Source organism: Diadema antillarum, unplaced genomic scaffold (assembly GCF_040938485.1).
Source record: "Diadema antillarum isolate AM-2024a unplaced genomic scaffold, OU_Dant_1.0 seq00001536_RagTag, whole genome shotgun sequence".
NCBI classification, from domain to species: domain Eukaryota; kingdom Metazoa; phylum Echinodermata; class Echinoidea; order Diadematoida; family Diadematidae; genus Diadema; species Diadema antillarum.
Window position 1 is genome coordinate 19,659 of NW_027272268.1, and position 23,469 is coordinate 43,127.

The following is a 23,469-nucleotide window of genomic DNA, read 5'->3' on the forward strand; positions in this document are numbered from 1 at the left end:
TTTACCATTGATGTGATATTTCCAACTCAAGTACTCTTCGATTATAACACCAAGAAGTTTAAGATGTTTACCTCTTGTGTTCTACTATTTTATGAATATGATCTCATTTCTATTTACATTCTTGGTTTACCATGTAAACAGTTTGATCAAAATTCATTGTGACTTTTATTCATCAAAAACCAATCACACACCTTCAGTGCAGAATCTAATGATTTTATCATATCATGTACATGTTTCTACCAAATAAATGGAATATAAAGGAATTAGATGTGTACTATACACTGAAGCAAAAGTCCCATGTCTTCTAATAATCTCCACGTATGCACCTAACAGCAGAGCTACAATTTCTTTTTTTCCCCCAATTATTTGCACTCTTCACAAGAACTTCTCAGTTGAATATTGATTGTGACTGACACCACCTGGTGACTTACTGTAATATTCATATTTGCATTATAAAATGCAAGTGAGTGTTCCCATGTTCATTAGCAAATAAATTGATTTCAGGGCCAAAATAATGCAATGATATGAAGTAAAATGACAATAGAGAGCTTGTGCTTGAGTGGAGCCCAGTTTATTTCACAGTTCAACTCAAGAATTCCCTTTACCTGTTGGTAGATTGTGTGAATAAATTAGGCCAGTTTTCTTAATTCCTAGAATAATTTTATACACCTGTATTTAATAGATACAGCAGATAGTTCTTGTGTACTATAAATCCTGTCATCAAGCTCTCAAACAATGTAACATTTGGCTGTCAGGCTATAGTAAAGAATTTCATTTCATATACCATGAAAATCACAGACTGTCTCTTTAGAGGTTGAAAAGATGTGTTTAATACTACAGGGTGCCTGTAGAACAAAACTCAGTGTAAGATACTGTCTTTTGTGCACTTCACATCAATCATGCTGTGTATGATACTCAGATCAGGAGGGTGCCCAGTCATTTGGTTGTTTTCATGACAATCTAGTTCCTTGGCAATGGTAGATTACTACCATCCTTGACTGCAGTCCCCTCATCAGGGAATGGAGTTTGCCTGTATGAGAAGCACCACCAGGATAGCCTGTGTGCTGATTGCCAAGTTTGTTTGTTCTTGCTGTGTGTCATCCAGTGAATCATGAGGAACAATTGTCGTTTGACATCGTCTGTGAGAGAGAGAGAGAGGGAGCTCTGATTAGCTGCTATGAGTGCAAACGTGCTCCCTTCATCCTCGGAGACTGATACCTGTTGAGCTATTCTTTCATGGGAAATGATAGAAGACATGCAGATGACTGTTGTCTGAACTCATCGTCATGATGGGTTTCATTGAAAAAAAAAGAAGCAGTGAATATTATACTTTGTGATGATGCTTTGAATGAATGACTGTTACATGAAATGGATTTCAAGCAATGAGTGGTGTATTGTTTTGTTTTGTTTTGTTTTGTTTTGTTTTTTCATGCTGACATTGTCAGCTTTGCCTTTTGAATGACAGGTTTATAATACTGTGTATTCTTCTTTGGCCTTTGCGCTGTACATACAAATATATATCTGTCTTTACTTCTCGGCATGACTTACAATAGATATTGAATTCACCCAACCATAAAATTATTCAAGGATTGGTGTTTACACTTTACACAGTCTTTCATTGCACCATTTAAAAACATCCGTGTATTTCTCTAAGTTGGTGACAACATCTCTGTTTTGGTTTGCTAGCCTAACGTATGTGTCCATGGAAGAATTTGGTGCGTGAAGTAGGTTCATGAAAGAAAATCCAAAAATGATAGGGTTTCTGCTTAAAACAAAGAAGATCTATAATTGTTATTCCATTGAGGGAAATTTGTGAGGATGTGAGGAGACATTTCCTTTCGATTTTTCTAGTCTAACAAAATCAGAATGAAAGAATGCATTGACTGAAAGGTAGCCATGTACTCGTTAAGTCAGTTGAAACTTAGCATATTTTTTAGACAGAAGCTGAACTTATCATCCAGACCCTGATTCATTCTTGATTGATGCTGAAATTCATGCAGACTTCTTCCAGCCATTGGCAAAAAACTTCATTAAAGCTGTTTGCTACCTTCACAGAACAGTTACCAAAAAAAAAAAAAAAAAATAGATGGCTTTAACACATGATACAGTGTTGCTTATGTACCTGCTTCTAGTATCACTGTTTCCGTAACTTGCTTTTTTTAGATTTTATTTTTCCTAGTTTTATATCTATCCCATTTATTGAAGCCAGCTTGACCAGTTTCAAAATTACACAAAACCCGAGTGTGTGTATTGATTATACGTGTAAACATAAGATGTTTTTACCAGAAGCATGTCTAATGAAGTGTTCGTTTGATTGAAGGTCTCAAGGTAAATTCTTACATGCCCTTTTCCAATGTGTCAATATGCTCCTTCCCATTGAATGAGTATGAAACACATCCCATGAATAGAGAATTAAAGCAGAATATAACTTGTGAACCAGGATTTAGCTGGCTATATATTTACATATTTCTGAAATAGATATTTTATGTGTGTGTGTGTGTGTGTGTGTGTGTGTGCGTGTTTCTGTCTGTCCTTTGGAACAATTATCTCTTACAGCTGTACTTACAATTAACTTAAGTAGACCTAGTTTTAGTAAGCAACTTACATTGTATAAATATATCTCAAGAGCTTGTGAATTTTCACAATCATACAGTGTACAAAAGAAGGCATCATATGTGCCTACAAGTGTAGATAACCATAAACTGTAGGCCTACACGGTCTTTAAACAGGTGGAAAAACTATTAGTCCATTTGTTTCCTACTTACTTGTACTTGTCAAAGGTCAGGATGGAGCAATTTAGATGAGTTTAGACAAGAGGATGAACGTGTCAGCGGGTGTTGTTTGTTTCTTTTTTTCCTACCGAGTTTAAAGAAAGATAGACATACACTGTGGCTTTCTTGGCAGATTCTAATGATTTAAGTTCTCAAATTGGAAATAAATATCTTATTTCCTCAAATGCTAATCTCTGTTCTGTGACAGAGTTGGATATGAGTCAACTGCTGATAAAACTGTCATTGTATCTGTAGTAGTTGCCAGGGCTAAGTATCATATTTGTGCCACCCCCCCCCCCTCCGACATTTACTTGCGTGCATGCACACATTCGCACACACACTGTCTCTCATACACAAAGTACAATGCGGCACATCTGTAGACATATATCACTAACGAAGGGCCCCCTGAAATAATCCAGTGGTGGATTAGTAATCGGGACAATCAGTGGACAGTTTAAGTGGTTTGTATCTTTAAACCAAGGAGCTTCAAAGTCAGAAGTCAATGTAAAGTGCTCCGTCGTAGCAGCACTCTCAAATCAGCTCGCCCTCCCTCCTCGTTAGCCTTGCTTTGAGGGGGAGGTTCCATGTGCTGTGACTTTTGTGCGACGTATCACTTTGAGTTCAACTTAATTTGATGTGAGTGTGACATCAGGGAGCCCATTGCCGAATGTAGTTGAATGTATTTTTGCCATCTTGATTACTGCAACAGTGAGGCCTAGTAGGCAGACTATGGGAAGCAGCTAGGACAAGCGCAGGCTTAGACGGAGGATTCACCCTAAGTCTCTATCCAGACAGTGTGCTCTCTGCACTGAAAAGTGAGCCCAGAATCAATTAGTTTCTGGCGAGAACTTTCTCAGAAAGTGTAGTCATGCCGTGAAAAACAAACTGGAAAGCCGAGTTTGGCCTGGTGATGTGGTTGAGCTTCGTGTATTGGGTTCAGCTCTGATTGTGTCAAAATGGGACAGTGTCCAGCCAAGAGGTACATGTAAGTAAAGTAAGAGAGCATGATATGGTTCAGGCTGGTTAGGAGAGGGGCTCTTTTGCCTTGATTCTTTGAGAATTTAATGTCCTGAATAAAATGATCTACATGTAACCTAATCTCATGTATTGCTTGACAAATGCATATTCAATACCCTCTTTTCTGTCATTGATGTTTATTCAGTGATTATTTGATTCATTTTTTTTTCACAGTGCATTGGATGTATGCACTTTTTTAAATCTTCTATGTGCAGTAGATTACCATGGATATCTTCATCTCACAGTCATTATATGTAGTCTCTGATAGTAAGTTAGCGTGTTCAAGTTCTTTAAAACTTCCTTTATTTGAGGTGTGCTACTTGCATGATTATGGGACAGGCGGGAAAAAAAAATATTGAGCTCTTTCTTTGACTAGGAGGTGAGACCTTTATAATGGACCAGACCTATTTGTAGTTTTGTCAGTTTCAGTTTTATGGGCACAGAACTACATGTATGATGAATCCTAGACTCAAAATATTTATAACCAGAATTCTGTGTTTTCAAGAGTAGAAGAAACAGTTGTGTGGTTTTTTCGCTCAGTTAGATGATCTACGTGGTTTGAGGTGACCACAAGCCCTCCAGCAGACTCCCCATTGTTGTGCTGAACTTGACCAGCAGTCACCCACTGACCTGCATTAGAGACCTTAGCCATCACTTTAACCTCCTCTCAAATACCCTCCTCCCCCCCCCCCCCCCTTTCACTTTTCATTGTGTGCTGAGGAAAGTGTTTCTGTTTTCCCTTTTTATTCTGTGTAAAACATGTTTGAAAGTGATTTCATTTTGAAAAGAAAGAGCATTCCAAGTACGTGTGTCCCTGCTAAGGTTGATATTGTTTTTTACTCTGATTGAATGTAACATTGTAGCTTTACTGTACAATGCCATTCACACTTTTTTGAAGCCCTTTTAAGTCCAGAATGGACTTACAAATGTGTGGACCTTGTCCTGGAAGTTTTGGTTCAAATCGCACTCGAAGACTATAGAAAATATCCGTGACTAGAATAGACTGTCACATCACAGTGTGCAGTGTTGTTCTATAAAGGTCTCTGTTTCCCCTGTGGGCCTACATGTAGTCTATTTCAGAATTTCTTGTAGCGGAAAGTAGCCTCTTACCGCGAAAGAGCTATTCTTAGGGCCCAGGCTGTACGTGTTGTGTCAGAAGGGGTTCAGAGGTATAATGTGACGCATAACAGCTACGTATCAGAGTTTATGTTGTAGCAGAAACCCTGACTTCACTTCAGTGCATAATACATATTTTGAATGTACCATATCACAGTCAAAAGCCTCATACTTTGTGGGTATTTGTTGTAGACTATCATATTTCGTTCTTTCCTCTCAATTACAATCATCATCATTAAAGTGCTATTTTTACGTCAAATTGCATCACTGTTTGTCTGCCACTTACATTCAATCATTCCATGGCAGACAATGAATTACATGATTTTTATTTTTTTATTGAATGTCAGATAGAGAACAATGAGATTGCAGGACTGATGTATTTTTTGTAAACCTAGACACATCTCCCAAGGATTTGAATAATGTAGTTCTGATTGTACTCAGTTGATGTGTATGAACACATAAACACTGCATAAGCTTCCAAAGTATGCGTTCAAATGGTGACAATGACATGTTTGTTCAGTGTATACAATGGTGCTACATGTATTATGGTTGACTCATAAGTGGTCTGTTCTGACTCAGAAAAGGAGAACTTGCTAGGTATGCCATGAAGTAAAAAGTCCACTCTGTGTTCAAATATACTTAAAAGTTTGATAACAGGACCATATTCATTAGAATTATGCTGTAGAGTATGTTCACAACATCTAAAATTGTCACATGCAAAGTATATTTGTATACATATGCTTAATAGAATAGTAATATCCCTCACATCTGCAAATATGTTGCTTTAGTCAGAGCATTACAATCTTCCCATTTACTTGTGCCCAATCTTCTCTAGATTTCACTCAATTTCCTTGGTAAACTAAAAGAAGCATTTGCTGTCCTGCGTATGAAATTGTTTCAACAATCTAGCGATGGCACCATCATCAGATAAAAGGGGGTTGTTACTGAATGACTGACTGCACTTTTCATCAGTCAACGTGAACATGGAGTGCAGTTTCCCTTGAAGGACATCATGAAATTTCTGTTTTCCCTACTTTCAGTATAATATCACTTGCATTTAGATCTTAAATCTTTGGATAGCATGGTGAAATGTGAGATCATTATGCCTATTGCTTTTAGAGGGTGCCTGAGGCGTTATGTATTTGGGTTGTGAGGCCATCCATATGCCGCAGATTACGTCTATGTGATTAAAGATAAACCTTTGGTGGATTTGCGTAATACTCTTACTCCTAGTCTGCCCTATCAGGTTTAAATGTGTTCATATGAGTTTTGCCAAATCTCTCAAGGTCAAAGGACAAATATCAGTGAACTTATAAACAAGATTTTTGTCAAAATTCCTTGAGGTTAAAGGTCAATGAACATTTGCTAAAAATTTTGTTAAAAAGGCCACATCTCCAGGAAGGACTCTGTGCTGATGGTATTTGATAGAGAGAATTGGAATTTAAAAGTATTTGCACAGGGAAAAGCATACAGGTCAACGGTTACCAAACATTGACTGAATTGCCATTTCCAAATGTGTAAGTCCTAAGGGTATGATTTTGTAGGAAAGATGGAAATTAGTTGAATGAAATGATTAGGATATTAGCCAAAAAGTCAGGTCAGTTGTCACTGTCTTTTTGAACTAAAATGTCATTTTTAATTGTAGCTATCTCTAGGAACTTCCAGTGGTAACATAACTTGCTTGGAAGGATGGAATTAAAAAGTTTCATTTGAAATTAGATGAATGAAATGTCAAAGGTCAAGGTCAACAGTCATTGAAAGTTAGCTGAAAATATGATCTCTTGCCAGAATTTCTATCCAGAAGTCCAGTGTTTAATGTTATTTGCCATAATGGTTCATAATTTAATGATGCATGGAGTGTCAAAGTTCAGTCCTCAAGGTCAATGGACAAGATTAGAGAATTAAAAAAAAACCCAAGAATGTAAATAAATGACCAAACCTATGAAGAGAATAGTCAATCGCATGTGAAGGTGGAGACGTCACAGTTAATGGCAAGCTGCAATCAAACTTAATTATTGTTATCATCATTATTATTATTGCTGTTGTTTCTGCTAACATCAACACCATCATCATTACATCATGATCATCATTTGTAAACCACACATTTTTCCAAGTGTACATGGACGGAAAACTTTACAGAAATGAAGATGTATGGACAAAGAACTGTGCAAAATATACGAGACTCGTTAGAGTGCAAGTCACTATGTCTCACATGGCATTCACTCAGCCTCCCAAGTGTTACAAGAATGCACACGCTACAGACTGCATGCAGCGGTACACTGTCACTGTCAAAAGTCCTGTATGGCAGCATGAGCATGCCCATTAGATAAACGACTGGTAATCACTTCTGACCAAGTGCAGCCCTTCTTGAGAGGATGCAGCGTTGGAATTCCAAAGAAAAGCGTTCGGCACCATTATCATTTGATGGGCTAGGCATGATGGGAGCAGAGCTGCAAAATCCATCATTCAATCAGGGAGGAATTATAATCTTTATTAGCTCAGAGCTATGTGTGCATCCAGAGACACTGAGATAAGTGTCTGTGTGTATGTGTGTGTAAGGGGAATATATAGGTTGATAGATTGATGTATATAGATAGATAGATAGATAGATAGATAGATAGATAGATAGATAGATAGATAGAAATATAGAAAAAAAATGAGAGAGAGAAAGTGTGTGTGCCATGTGTGGTGTTTGATAAAGAGTATGACATAGAAGGGATGAGATATGAGTGATGTGTAAGATGCCTTTTGCCATAAATATTCCATGTAATCTTTGCATTGAACATGAGGTCAGGAACACACGAAAAACCTTCTGCGCACATTCATGTTAACAAGCATCATTGAGCAGTACGTCTTGACATTCATAGCATTACACATTATGTATTTTGTCTTTGTTTGTTTGTTGTTGCTGTTGTTTTTTTTAGAGAGAGATAGAGGTCTATGTTAAATGACCAGTAATGCAATGAAGATACAGTACCAGTTCTAAGATTCAGGATATTCTTTGTCTCTGAATCAGAGATTGCGTGTAGCTATTTTTATGATGTTTTGGGGACTTACTGCTGACTTTGTGTGTGCACTGGCATTTGATAAGTTTGTACAAATTTTTTAAGCAGTGTTTGATTCACCTGACAGGGTAATTCACTTTATATATGAACATTTTTCTGTGTTTGGTAGTCATGCAAGTTTGGTATCAATACTCTGGAAATGAGACAAAAGGGAGACAGTCACTAATCATGATAATCTTGTATGTTCTTTTTATTTTATGCAGGAGTGGACAAGATAACTGTGGGCTTGGTGTTGTCAAGGGCGAGATTCCACCAGGAACGTGCAACTTTGACGACGAGGGTCAGAGATCACCGGGGACACTAGCCACAAGATATGGACAGCTGGTTGTGCTTGGGTATGTGAAATAACATCACTTTTAATATAATGTAAGAAAATAAGACTAGAGGCACATGGTGTCACTTATTTCTAGTTGGATTGAATGAGGTAGCATATTGATAAAGCAGAATTACAGATAACTGAAAATGTATCAAATCGGTCTCACTTTTTATCAGATTGGTTTTTTTTTTCATATCTCCTTCTATGAAAGGTGTATATTTCCTTTGCAAGATTCAGAACGTAGTGATTTGCTTTTGTAGTGGTGTTGTATCACATTAAGGTTGCATATTGATGTAATCATCCCTCAGTTTCCTCTCAGTATTTTCATCTCTTGGTTGCAACATGTCAGATTTGCCTATCAGAGCCCCCTGGCTTCGCTTCCAGACTATGAAAAAGTTGTGGTATTTCATCAAGGCTAGTTGCTGTTATAAGCTGCTGTTGTTTTATACATAAAACTTCCCACAGTGCTTTGCAAACATGATTGCCGTCAGTGTCTGTGGCTCCCAAACAGAGGCAGAGTTCACCGAAAAGTTCAGGGGTAGTTTAGTCATGTACCAGCTATTGTCAAAAATACACCCAGTCTTGCACATTTCCCATCAGGTGGCCGTGGAAAAGAAGAAAAAAAAGTCTGCATGAAATGACACAATGAATGTTACTGCATATCATTGTTAATAGAAACCCGGACAACTACCACCTAAAGACATCTCGACATATGTTAAACAAAGTATCATGATCACCCCTTTTTTACTTCAGTATTTGAAGGTGTTTGTGATATTACATACATCAGAATGACAAGGCTAAAAAAAAAAAAAGAACTTGTGGTAGAACAGATATGGGCTGTGTGTATCATCTTCCATGTTTCTAACACGTTTTAATACCCACCATCGAAACATGTTTGCAAAGGCCTTTCGGATAGTTTTTTTTTTAGTTGTTGCATTTATCATCTTTATTTTGAGTCGAGAGGAAGACCTTGTCACTGTACAGCACCATTGCATTGTTTGACCCGAGGAGCATGCTGCACATTGGTATGGATCTAGGTCCGAGCTACAAACACACTTCAAAACAACTTTTTTCTGGCTCAAACACATTTGAGATCGCTCTCTTTTTGATGTTTCAGAAAGGCGTTTCAAATGCCATAATCAAAACAGCTTTTTTTTTAATCATCTGTCCAAACCTCCATGAAAGTTGTTTGGAAACCTTAATTCTATGCCAGAAGTGAGTCGATGAATGCATCCTTAGATACACGAGATAAGGTATCTGTGATCACAGATTGTAACTACTGAAAAGTATTGTGTTTGTTCTCAGTAAGTTGGTAAGCAATTTTGTTTTTGTTTTTGTTTGAGAACAAGTTGTTTTACAGTCACTTGTTTACATTTGTAAATCTTTATTTGTATGACCATGTCAAAAGTAAGGCTGTACAGTGAATTTGACCGTAGTCAGTTTAACTTTGGGCACACCATGATAGAGTTGCATAATCATTGGCCATGTCATTTGCATCCAAAATTGAATTCTCCTAATAAAACATATATTTTTCTCTACATACTGGTAGTTTGAGGTAAAAAAAGAAGAAGAAGAAGAAAATCACATGTTGGTAATCTGTTTTGGAAACATACAAATGAGAAAGGGTCATCCAGGAATGTTGGTATTCACTAGCTTCATAAATGCAAAGTGCACATGTGTATGTATCTTTGTATTCAAGTGTTCAAAGCAGTGCAAAGACAATGTATCCTTTTTGGCCCATGCACAACTCTGTCCTGGGGTGGCCAAGTCCATGATGCTATTTGACATTGGCTTTTTGCATCATGTGTACTTAAAGATGGCAGCTGGAGTGACAGCCCTTTTCACGCTTCAGTCCAACTCGCTACATCCATTATTCAAAGGGTGTCTGTGAATGCTTTACGGTGCTCGTCACTGAATCTATGCAGGCTGTAAATTAGCTCTTGCCCTGCCACTGGCGGACTGAGGGGTAATGCGAGAACCGAAAATGTCACCAACACTTAGACGTGCTGCATCCGATGATTGTAAATGCAGGGAAGATGCTATGTTGCATTTCACAGCCAGAAATTGTTTAAATGCTCAGTGTGACATGAGTCAGTGAAAAGAAAAGCCATCAATGAGCTTTCGGTGTACTGGTGAACTAATTGTCCCTCCAGTTTTGGTTCTTGGATCTCGTCTATACTCCTGCAAATATTAGCATAGTTTGCATTACTGACTTTCAGCTATTTGTTCCTGTTTCACAAGAGGCTAATGTACTCATTTACTCGAAGTGAGGGGTAATGACAAATGTCTGCATGTGGAGTGAGTAGTTCTTCAGAGGAAATTTGATTAATCGGAATCGGGAATCGGGAGACTGCAGCATTCAGTCTCACCTCCCTGGTTTCAGCAGCTCGGCACTGCAAACAAAGAGGCATGGGATAAAGAGGCACATTACACAAGAGACTGGATGCAAGTTTGAACTCGTTTCTGTTTCATGGGAATGCCTTCCTATGGTTGACGTAGCATAACCTGAGTGCACACAGGAACTACCTATTTAGGAAGCAGTGTTGGTGGTTACCCAAATGAAAGAAGACAATCGCTGCTATTGACAAGCTGCGCTAGGGGCCCCCATGTGTGATGCTAGGCATCTGTTCTCACTGCATAAGTGGGAAAAATGAGAGGCTGAAAGCTTAAGACACATGGGACAAGGTCTTCGTCTTTATTTTTGAAGTACATTCTCACATTATGGGATAGATTGATTAAGAAAAGTGATCTCTCAATTAGCTTTCATTTGTGATTGGTTTTTTTTTTTTTGGTGTGAATTCAGGTAGTAGATTGTTTACTCTGTACACAATGATATTTAAATGACATTCACTTAGAATATCTGATTAGTCTCGTCTTCGTCCTATTGTTAAGTCAGAGGGCAGTTAGTAACCTGTAGCTTGTAAGGTCATACTCAGTCAAGCTACAGGGCAGTGCTCTACCGTCCGCTTCCCCAACCAGCCGTCCGCTTCCCCAACCAGCCGTCCATACCAGGGCCGTCAGGATATCCCATGATTCATCAGAATTGGAGATGTCTTGTGGCAAGGGATAGTCAACCCATTATGCATGGACTGGCAGGCGAATGTGCTTAGATTTACAGGTAGTTGCTAGGACATACATCATAATACCATGCAGCTCTGCCTCATAAAGCGGGATGATAAATCTTTATGGGTGAAGTAGACAGGGATAACATAGTAGGACAACCTGAATATGTCTTTCTACTGCCCCAAAGCCCACTCCCCCCCCCCCCCCACACACACACACTTCTCAAAAACTTATTTGATATGCATGAAAATTACGTGTTTTAATGTTTGTTTTTTTTATTTTTCTATGCCTCTGTTACCTTTTTGAATTTATGTCATACTAAGATGATGAAGCATGACTCTTTTCCCCCTCATCCCAGGTACAATGGCGTGCTTCCGGCTGGCAATCGTGGTAGGAGGCGTAGCACGTTTGGTCTGTTCAAGCGAGACGCAGCCAATGGCGTGAAGCCTGACAAACAGTATGAGATCAACGCTGCTAAGCAGGGGGAGGTAAATAGAAACACACCTTCACTGATTGGTAGATGAAGATTGGTAGATGAAGATGAAGTTTAATTTATGAAAAATGAGTTATTCTAATTTTGTGTTTTGCCTAATGTCTTCTGTATCTAGCATTGCTTGGGTAGGTTTTGATAAGAGTGACAACTCTCATTGTAGGAACTAGGGCTGAAGACCATAAACTTTGTTTGTGCTGCACTGAAATAAAAACCTTTGTATCTGCAAATACATAATTCCTAATTTTTTAGTCTATCTTTTATTCATTAAAGAGTAGCTTAAAGGGTGTGTACAGTTCTGGTCGAGGTGTAGATTTAGCTTTTAACATTTTGCGAGATATCCAGAAACCGCTCTATGAGATGTCAAAGAGCATGCAGTTCTAAGGTGTATCAAAAGTTTATTCGATGAAAATCGGTTTTGAAATGGCTGAGATATCCAAAAACAAGGTGAAACAAAGAGATCCTAATAAAGTTGTGGCATGTCGCCTTTTATTATTAGCTCTTTTTTGGATATCTCAGCCATTTGAAAACCAATTTTCATCAAATAAACGTTGAATCCTTCTTAAAATTACATGCTCTTTCATATTTCATAAGAGGCTTTTCATTATCTCACTTAGGAATGTTCTAAACATGAATCCCTACCTCAACCAGTACTGTACAGTCCCTTTAAGTTGTCAATAAACAAAGCAAAATATAGAGTTATTTCATCTATGTACTTTCCATCAAGCAGGCCTCTTGTGAGAGCTCATTTGATTTTAAATGGAATAATTTTGAGACAGATCTTGATTTTGGAGTTCTTCAGATGTATTGTTTTCCTACACATGCCAGACATTAGGAAGCAAAGCAGAGATACCATTGATAGATTCAGCTGCATTTGTTTATTGTTTCGTGATCAACAATGAAATTACATGGCATGGAATAGGATCATCAACTCGGTGTAAGTCAGTCTAATAAAGCCCAGCCAGTTGTCATTGTTACATGGACGTCAGTTTCATTAGAGGGGATATATTCCAAAGAGGGCTAATTAGTTTTATCTGCTGATTTATTAGGGGAGAATGTCTGCTGGACAAGATTACTCATGTAACCAGGCAGACGGATATTAAGGTAGCAGGCAGGTTTGTCATCCCTCTGACGTTTGCATTAAACTGCTGATGTCAGAGTTAGGATATGTCATGTGTGAATGAAGACTTGGGTAAAACTGCTACAGACAATTAATGCAAGTTGGCATCAGCTGTTAGTTTGAGGCACAGTTCATCATGTGGTACTGATCGGTGCAATCTGTTGCTTCTAGTTACAACATTAAAGACAGGTTTAGTATTGGATAAACATGTTGCAAAAGGACATTTGAAGGCGCTTTTACATGTGTGACAGTGTATCACTTATAACTACCTGTATATGAGTCAGGTATATGGGGAAAAATGCATCATGTTCACAACATAAATTAAGCTCTTTTTCTGAGGGAGATTATTGTATGTTATTGAATTGGAGTAGTGCGTACAACAGGGGCATATCAATAAATGCTGTACATAGTGTCCCAGCATGCCGTGAAATGTAATGATGGAGCACGATCACAATTGATAGCAGTGTTATGCCTGCAGGGCTTGAATGGTTTGACCTAATATGCTGCACTTCCCTGGTAATAACACCAAGGAAGAATTTAACATATGATGCACGATATGTAGAGGTCATACATTTCTCATTATATTACATATGTACATTGTATGTGATGATAATATAGATGATGGAAAAATAGATTTTGTGTTCCATATGTTGTGGCCACAATATTGTCACTCCCATTTGTGTGCTTCATCTCTCTTGTCCTAAAGGGGAAAATCCAGTCCAAATATCATTCAGTCTGATAAAAAAGAGTAAAATCTTATGAGTTCAACGGTAAAAATTTGACTGAATTTGATGAAAAATAAGAAAGTTATGGCATTATGAAGTTTTGCTAATTTCTGCAAAACAGTTCTTGTACAGTGGATATGAATATACCCCCATGCAAAAGAGTGAGCTAACCGTATCATAACCTCATAATTTTTCTTTGATTGTGTAAAAAAAAAAAGACAAAACTTCACTATTTCTGTCATTGAAGTCTGAAACATGATGTTATTCCTGGTTGAATAACTTAAGAATAGTGATCAGTTAGATATACGAGGATTTCAGCCTTGGGCATAATTGCATTTGAATGAAAAACTGGAAATTTCAAAGTTTTATGTACAAAGTATATCATGGCAAGTTGTGAGGGGATGACATGCTCACTTTCCCATTTGCATAGGCCTATATTCATATTGACTGTTCAAGAACTGTTTCTTGAAAAATTAGCAAAACGTCAAAATGCCATAACTTCCATATTTTTCATCCGATTTTGATCAAAATCATACCGGGTTGAACTTGTAATATTTTACTATTTCTTTAATGAGACTTAGTTATATTTGGACTGTATTTCCCCTTTAACCTTTTGTCTTTATGATGTAGTAAACACGTTTGTTGCTTTACCTTGTTTATGTGATTCTTTGTAGGTAAGGAGTAGTAAACAAGAGTCGCCTGTAATCAAGAAGGTAAACAGACTGACAGTAGGAATGTGAAAGCTGTTTTCATGACTAACAGATCCTAACTTGCTGTTAACTGATGGGAGTAAATTATGGAAAAAGTCAAAACGTTATTTATGTACACACTGCCTTGTATAAGGAGCACAACCAGGTTGTAGTATTGTATACTGTGTATATTATGCAGAAGTCTCTTTACCATGGTCTTTGAAAAGAAGTTTTGCGATGCCGTTAGCTTTAGGTCACTAAACGCAATGCATTCTAACCAGCATGTATAATGAATTACTGATATACATTGTAATAGCATGGCTTGTGTGATTTGTCGTATCTTTGATGATTTATTTTGGTATAGTTTACTAGTTCTTAGAGGATATCTCAGCGAGTATCACTTCATCACTGATGATGTGCTTTCTCTTTGACAGTAGTCCAGATGTACTGGAAATGCTTGTCATATCCAGTCAGCCTTCATGCAGTGCAAGATAGCTATGAATGTTTAACAAGCTGCTCACATACACTGTAGACTTGACGTCATTGCATTCATATCAATCATGAAACATCTAATGTAATAACTGTTTTGTTTGACATGGGAGGAATCATTTTGCAGCAAGCTAGGAAGATATGAATGTCTGATTAGGTTTTATTCAACCAACATTCACTTAGTTCTCTAGGGAGTGTTTTATTTCAGTTCAGAGATGCAGTAAGTCATCTGTCATTCTGTTACAGCTGATTATAACATAGGCCCTGCCTCCTCCATCTCACTGACTTGTTGAGCCCCGCAGTAACAATGCTTACAACCTGCCACTTGCAGCCTTAGTAAGGCTTGTGGTGTTAGAGCAGTGTTTTTTATGTGGAGTAGTCTCAGTAGGCTCTCAAAGGTTGACTGTAAGTTCCCATGTACTTTGAATGGTTGGATTGTAAAATTGTAAATTAGTGGAAAATTGAGCAAAGAAAATGGGATTCCATCGGGATAAAATTATAAACATACATTTATGTGGGACTATCATCTATGAAAAAAAAATGCTTCCTAGTTAGACTCATGCATGTGTACATGTCTGCATTAACAATTAAGAATAATTATGTGTACATGTATGTATGTATTCATTCTGTAAAGGAAATTAGAACATTTTGGTCTCAAATTTGGCTGCATGGGTCGAGGGCAATTACCCCCTGGGCAATTACCTCAGACCTTTTCCCTGACTCTAATCATAAAAATCCTGAACCTAAACCTAACCCTAAACCTAATCTTTACCCTAACCTTATCACTAACCAGTATACCAGTAAGGGGGGGGGGGGGGGGTAATTGCCCTCGGGGGATAACTGCCCTGATATGGGCTGCATTCATGTTATTTCAGTATCTTCTGTTTTAACAAGTGTGAAATAAAAACCATACTTTTGTCTTGTTTCCCCATATAGTATGAGGCTTTGGTATCACCTCACAAATTGAGACCTCTTAGAACCCAACCTGCTCTATTCCATGCATGTAAGCTGGAGCAGTGGGATCTCATAAAAGGTTCATGTGAGGTGTCATAGGCACGCGACTAGATCATGAACCTTGAGTCGTGCATGGTTGATTTATGCGTATGTAGGCTAATTTAATTACTTGGCTGAGTTTAGCATCTTTTCCCAGCACTATTTTATTTATCATTGTGTGTGTGTGTGTGGTGGGGACTGGAGGGAGGGATTACAAATCATTTGATTAGTGGACCAAAGTCAACTAAAAGTGTTACAAAATGGAGCTTCATTACAGAAGAAAGAAGTTAACTAATTTGTTGTCATATATTGTGCAGTGGCTGAACAGAAAAAACTTTATGTGTATCCAGGGAGGTATTACACACATGTGTGATGCAGGTACCCCCTTGGTGTAACTTCGTATTTCGGTCATTACGACAACTGACCCAGTTTATACTTTACATATTTTACTATATAATGATGTGTTAAAATTTTCTACAATGACTGTGCACATCCATTTTCTCCTTCCAGGAAGTTATTATTAAGAAGATGACATGGGAATCCATAGTGTTTGGCTCATGATGCTAATTCTCTCTTCTTTTTTCACACCTGATTCTCTTCAGGAATCCTGCCACTGCTCGTAGGCAGATATGAATACTATATGACAATTATTTGTTTGGGTGTTCTTTTGTACCATTATGATCATAGCACTGCTGCCCGAGAATTCCAATAATTTTGTGTCAGTTTTGTGGTGTGTATTCATGAACATGTAATTGGTCTTCTCTTTAACACAGGCCCTCAAGACGAGTAATAGCAAGCACACGATAGCATACACTCTGTCTAGGCATCAAACAGTTGTGGTAGAATACTCCAGTGATGCAACAACAGACATGTTTCAGGTGAGACATTTGTAGTCTGCACACCTCTGCTTCATATTGAAACAGAGTAGTCATGTATGGAAAATGATGTTCAAGATATATTTTGGACTTTGTTGAAATCAAAGCAATGATCTAACCATTTTCCTAAAGTTGAGTGCTGATTATTCGTCTGCAGTTTGAAGGGCATTTCCAAATAACAGATAGCAATGTTAATCATAAGTGTACATTACTTTCATGTGAAATGATATCAATTATTTTTATTATTTTTTGCGGTGATATAGTGCCACTTGATTTTAGCATGCTAAAATTCTACATTTTAATGCTGAAATTATACTTTTTTTCCATACCTTGAAGGTTATTCAATGCATAAAGGTAATAAAACTAGCATATGGTTTATACGTAATGCATAAATACTGCACAATGATTCTGTAGGGAAAGAGTTTGGCCATGAGATCAAAGGACAAGTGAATATGCTAAAATCCCTGAATACCCGCTGTCTTAAACAATTTAGCCATCCATTTTAATTGAACCTAATTCAAGGAAAGTAAACAGTCAACACATGTTTGACAAACATGTTTTAATTTGATGCCAGTAAGGTGAAACTGTTGTTACACATTGACAAGACGTACTATAGACCTGTTGGGAGAACAATGCATTATGGCGGAGGCATACCAGTCACTGTATTTCTAGTTATTATTTGTGTTAATGTGTTAATTGAACTGTATAACAATTCACTTTTGACCATGAACATTCACTAGCCTGGATTCTTTGTGAGTATTTTGGCATCTCTGTACAGGTAACTAAATAAAAAAGCTCCATTTCCACAAATGCTGTATATTGTTACTTTCTCCACAGATTGGCAGATCAACAGAACCCGTCATCGACTTTGTTGTCATGGATACGGTGCCGGGTGCCAAGACGCAGAAGGATTGTGTTGTCTCAGAAAGCACAATATCACGCTTTGCGTGTCGCATCATTGTTGAGCGGAGTCCCCCACACACATCAAGGATCTATGCAGCAGGCTTCAACTCAACAAATAACATATTTCTTGGGGTAAGGCTGGAGTTCACCCTAATTTTCTGTACAATTATGTTTGCAAATGTACCGTTATGCAAACTAAATGTGTAGCAACAAAATTGTCCAGAATTTACATTCAATTTTTCTTTTTCCGTGGCATTTTATGTGAGGTTACAGCTTATGAAGCTGACAATGCCTAAAGCCATGGTCAAACACAGTCTCACTGTCATCAATGATGGGCAAATTAGTTTCTTGTTGTGAGCTACATTTGCACTGTGCTGATCATTGATAATATGACTGGTAGATAGCTAACGATGAGCTATGCTGGACAATAATAAATATCCGGAAGTGCAACATGTATACCAGCATCTTTCACCCTTTTCTCTTGAGTTCACAGGCAGTCACAATTGCACGGAAGTTGTTATATGTTTTTTGTCTATCCAACAATGCAGAATCCTTTTTATTTTCCTTTCATTAGATATGCTATTATTATTTGTATGGAAACAACTAAAGCTTATCATGAGAAATTTTTGAAACAAAAAGTTTATCTATATTCAGAACTCCCAATTTGATTTTAGAAAATTGAAAAAAAAAAATCAATTTTTGAAAATTGTTTTTATCCTCTTTATAGCCCAGACATAGTGCAGGGCCAGTATTATTTACCCATTCATCAGCAAGAAACCAAAATCTGCTGCTGTTATTTTCAAGTTGTCCCTGCATTATCACAAAAATATGATATGGATAGACCATGAGGGGGATACAACATTTATTGGGTGAACGAGACTAGACTCGGGCAATACGATTCTATAGTGAGGGCAATTAATGTCATATCTCCTGAAAGTAGCCAGTCCCTGTTATTAACAAAATCAGACATCTGCAGGGAACTTGAAAATATTGACAATTAGTACATGCACTAGTAATCACATCTTAACCCATTGGAGACTAGTCCCGAGAATACTTGGGGAGGTGTCTATGGAAAATGCGTGTTATAGCAAAATCAGCCCATCCTCAAAGAGTGGTAATGTATTTCAAAGAGGGAAAGACAGAAACATTAGGGCAACTTGTAATTACTGGATGCACGGTTACGGCTATCGTCGATATGTGAACACTTGCCAATTGTGCGAACATTTGTCAAGTACAGTGGACAAAATCTTTTGCAAGTTTACAATGTCCATCCAAATTCCCCTGGATGTCGGCTCAATCTTATTCTTGCGGTCGGCTACACATCACTTCCGGTTGACTGGAGTGAAAACAAACAGCTTGCAAGCGCGCTAAGCCTGGGGCTGCATATATAAATGCACATACTGCATGCTGTGCATGCATGTGCAACGCGTATTATGTGCAACTCTACGCAGACGTATATGGGGACTGTTTTTCATTATTCATTTTGTCATTTGTGCCATCATTCATGAGATACATGCATCATGTCTTGCCAGCAATATTCTAAAAATCTGGGAACTGTCGATCGATCGGTCCCGGTATTTTGCCAAGGTGAAGGCAGCCGGACTGGACCTGTGCCTGTATGAAATCGCGGCAGGACTCTGGATCAACGACCCGACAAAATGACCAGATGTGCAGTAGAATCTCTTTGAGTAGGCCATACCCCGATATCTACGCTTACTTAGTACCTCATAGAAGGTCTATAGGCCTAACGTTAGTACTGTAGTAGGCAAAGGGTAGGGCCTAATTTAGGGTAGGCCTAGCCTGCCTAGGTAGGGCCTAATCCTGCTGCCCGCACAGCTACAGCTTGTGCTAGCGCTATGCTCGCGGGGCGCCCCGGCAGAAAACACGTACAGCGTTACCACTCCAGGCTCACGCGACTATAGACTATGGTTTGTTTTCACTCCACCACTATCCATCACCCGTGACAAGCAAAATACCCGGATGTCCGACCATGAGAATTGCCTGCTACTTTATGTGCATTTTTCTACTGACTTTTCTGAGGGGGCAAAAACAAAATATTGACTGGTCAATAATGATGACGGTCAAAACTTCAGCAGTAAAGAAATAAAATTGTCCTGTTTAGATGTCTGATATGGTTAATGATATTGAATATCAAGTCATCTTTAGGATGTGTAGAGCAGCAAGAAGTGTCTGTAGGATTTCACAGATATTATTTGTAGGACTGGTTGATTGATTGATTGATTGATTGATTGATTGATTGATTGATTGATTGATTGATTGATTGATTGATTGAGTGATTGATTGATTGATTGATTGATTGATTGATTGATTGATTGTTTGATTGATTATAACTGAGGTCTTGTAATGCACTGTGCTATGGTCTTAAAACCCCTCAGCATGTCTTAAGGTCTGCAGACAACATCAGCAGAAAACCCAAAGCATGTCGAATGCTGAGAATTTGTGAAGTTTGATGCACTTGTGGTTCCTTTCAGTTATTACATAGCAAGTAAGAAGTGGCTAACTCATCAGGTAGTTTATGAAGTGTATGTCTTGAAGGATTAAGCAAAGTAATGGTAAGCATTTATCTCATAAATCCTTGAAATTTGTTTCTGTCTCCCCACAAGCCTCCCACACACCTTCATAATGTGGTAAATTTAAACATTCACTGGGATTTAAAGAGAATTGTAATGCTTGATAATTTTCAGAATGGGGTAGACTATTTCTATGCAGCGTTACATGTTTGATGGTCATTATGGACTTAATTGGAGACTGTGAGGTTCCATTCAATCTTAGCCAACTGACGGGCCAGGAGCCTGTTAACTGTGGCCATTATTGTAAATTGGGGTGTTTATACCCGAGCTATATTTGTAGCGGCGTTCTAGTATGGCTTGACAAGGGAAGATAGAGAGAGCAAGAGATAGATAGAGTCAGAGGAACATGGGACTGTAATGGGTTGCACATCAAACACTGACAAGCCACATGCATCGCATTAGGCACACATTAATGCCCAGGGAGAATGCAGTGACGCGTTCTGGAGTGTGTAATTCAATTCCAGCACTCGCCACAGAATGCCGGTCCATGCCAAGTAGTGGATGTGATTCCTGTCATGCAGTGACATCATGCCTCATTTTACATTCGTCACAAATCATTTCAGGATTTTTTTTTTTCCATGTCAGTATGACAGGACCTTTGGGATAATATCTACTCTACTAAATTTTTATTGTGCATAATTGTGCAAAGATGCTGGGATGTTTTGCGTGTATATAGAAACTGTGAATATTTATCATGTTTTGTCTTTACATTTGATTTTAGTGTGATCTCATGTAGTTACGGCAGCCTGCTCTATTAAGTGACATTACAACATCAAGCATTTCTAACTGTTCCTTTGATTGTCTATTCTTTGTGAGACTATTATGTAATTCTTAAACTTGAACTGATTCTCTGATGTGAATGCACCTGTGTGTCTTCAGTCGTGGGAATGCGTGATTTCATGTCCGGTGTCATGCTCTGTGTGTGAATTTCCAAGCCATGAACTGCCCCCAAGTTCAACCACACATTTGCAAAGCTCATGCATCATAATACTCCACCTCTGCCCACATCCCCCCCCCCCCCCCCCTCCCCCTCCAAAAGAAACAATATCTGTCAATGTCCAATGGATGTTCATGCAGTGAAGCATTCAATGTGCTAGTGTACCATGAACAAGCAGAACACAAATCAAGCATAAGCTTTTCTCTACAAGCCTTCATGCACCAAGTGTTAGGTCTCTGCTGCTATGACCATCAGCTTCATGATGGGGCCTCTCTAACTTTTTTTTTCTTTCTCACATCATGGCAGCACCTGTTTGAGGGCTGTGAATAAAAGTTCAGTGAACCTGTACCATGGACAAATTATTTTTCTCTTTCTCACGCCAAATCTAATCCTGGTTGGATGACCGTTAGTAACTCCCACCATTCCCACCAAGAGAAGATTGACATGATCAATTGACTTTAATTGTTCCCACTTGAGCTAATGAACTCATACACTTGTATGTCCCCTTGATATCAGTTGACATGAATCAGCTTACATTGTCATGTACTCTGGGACGCAAGTTTCAAAAGACACTGTAACAATCTATTAGTTTGTTCTTTATGTGCAGTGATGATTTAAAAAGAAAAACCAACTTGATAGCCCTCAGATACATATTTTGCATGTGTAGAGTGTTCACTACAGAAACTACATGTAGCATCAGTAACAAGAAAATTCATGAACTGTTATATAATCGGTCTAAAATTTTGAGGTGAATTTAGACTCCTCCTATTTCAATACTCACATCTCTAGGTAAAATAAGAAGAATTTTGGAGGGATAAGAGCGGATTACTCCTGTTGAAACTTGAAGTACATCTGTGCTTAGTGACAACAGACTAACAGGAGAATTATTCCAAATTTGCTCAAAATGATTAATCAGTAGTAAGGCAGACCTTACATACAGTGTGAATGAAACTCAAGAAGTTGTACAGAGCTATGTGCAAGTAAAGCTTTCAGCATGATATGGTATCTTGAATGACTAATGATGCTAAAAATCTCTTTAGGTTATGAAAGTGTGATTAAAGCCTTGTTATTACCCTATTGCATTATCAACAAGCCTGTGATTGTTCATAAAATCTCACTTTCACATAAAATATTGGTAATGTGTGTGACTATGCATAAAAGGGATATTTTGTCATTCTATTAGAAATTGAAGAAGAAAAAAAAAGGAAGGAGAAAATAAATCTTATAGTGTGAAACTGTAAGTGTGCCTCAAATGCAAGCATTCAATTTTGAACATGAAGAGATCTTATGATGTTTATGGATGATATCATGTGCAGGCTATTTCAAATGATGACTTCAGTCATAATAATGATGACAAATTTGAAGTTATTACTTACGGTATGGTTGCATTTTAAGTTGGTATACTTTAAAACTGGAAATTTCTGTGTGCATGGCATGAAACTTTCACAAATTTTGTGAGGAGCAAAGATTTGTGAAAGTAAAATGCATGTGGAAAGTTGTTGTCTGCGTAAAGCATTGAATTCCAGCCTCCTTATTGTGAAAATTTCATGCCGCAATTGTTTTCTGGTTTTACAGTATGCTATAGACAACACTTGAGTGTGATGTCACTATATTTTTATAAGATTACTGGCAGACTTAAAGGACAACTTCACCTTAATGTACATGTGGAATGAGTGAATGCAACAATATCAGCAGAACATATCAATGAAAGTTTGAGGGAAAATCGGACAGTCCGTTCAAAAGTTATGAATTTTTGAGGTTTCCGTGCTGCTAATGATAGATGAGAAGACTACTGCTGTTTGCAACATCACATGCATAGAACAACATTAAGAAAACATGAACTTGTCCTTTAATTGACAAGAGTGCCTTCCTTTTAGTATCTAATGCTACTCTCAGTTGCATAATATAGGTATCAAAACAACATGAATGAAGGAATAGAAAGGGTACAGTGTATTTCTCTTCAGATTGTGTGCTTGTATATTATACCTGTGGTATTTTGGTCAGTATGATACCATATGCATGTTTAAAGGACAAATTCAAAGGGCAAGGGGAATAATCTTACCCTAAACATAAGTTAGTAGCGAGTCAAGGGAATGTGCATTTTTTCAAAAACATGAAATTTTGTCAAATTCTCTTTATATTTCCTTATAAATATTGTTCTACGCATGTGACATCATATGCTGTAGTCTTCTCATTCAGCAGTAACTGCGTAAAAACTTGAAAAATTCATAACTTTTGAACAGATTGTCCGATGTTCCTCAAACTCTCACTGATGTGTTCTACTAATATTGCTGCATTCACTCAATCCT

The 23,469-nt window shown here is 37.9% G+C and overlaps 1 protein-coding gene across 1 annotated transcript in view; it reads left to right on the forward strand.

Annotated features, from left to right (window-relative positions):
- Positions 1-23,469, forward strand: part of LOC139710485 (E3 ubiquitin-protein ligase pellino homolog 1-like) — a 66,118-nt gene that overhangs the window by 17,056 nt on the left and 25,593 nt on the right. The window contains exons 2-5 of the mRNA XM_071622400.1: positions 8,173-8,304; positions 11,707-11,836; positions 16,628-16,732; positions 17,567-17,764. Coding sequence (XP_071478501.1) covers positions 8,173-8,304; positions 11,707-11,836; positions 16,628-16,732; positions 17,567-17,764 — 565 coding nt within the window. The remainder of the gene's footprint in view (positions 1-8,172; positions 8,305-11,706; positions 11,837-16,627; positions 16,733-17,566; positions 17,765-23,469) is intronic.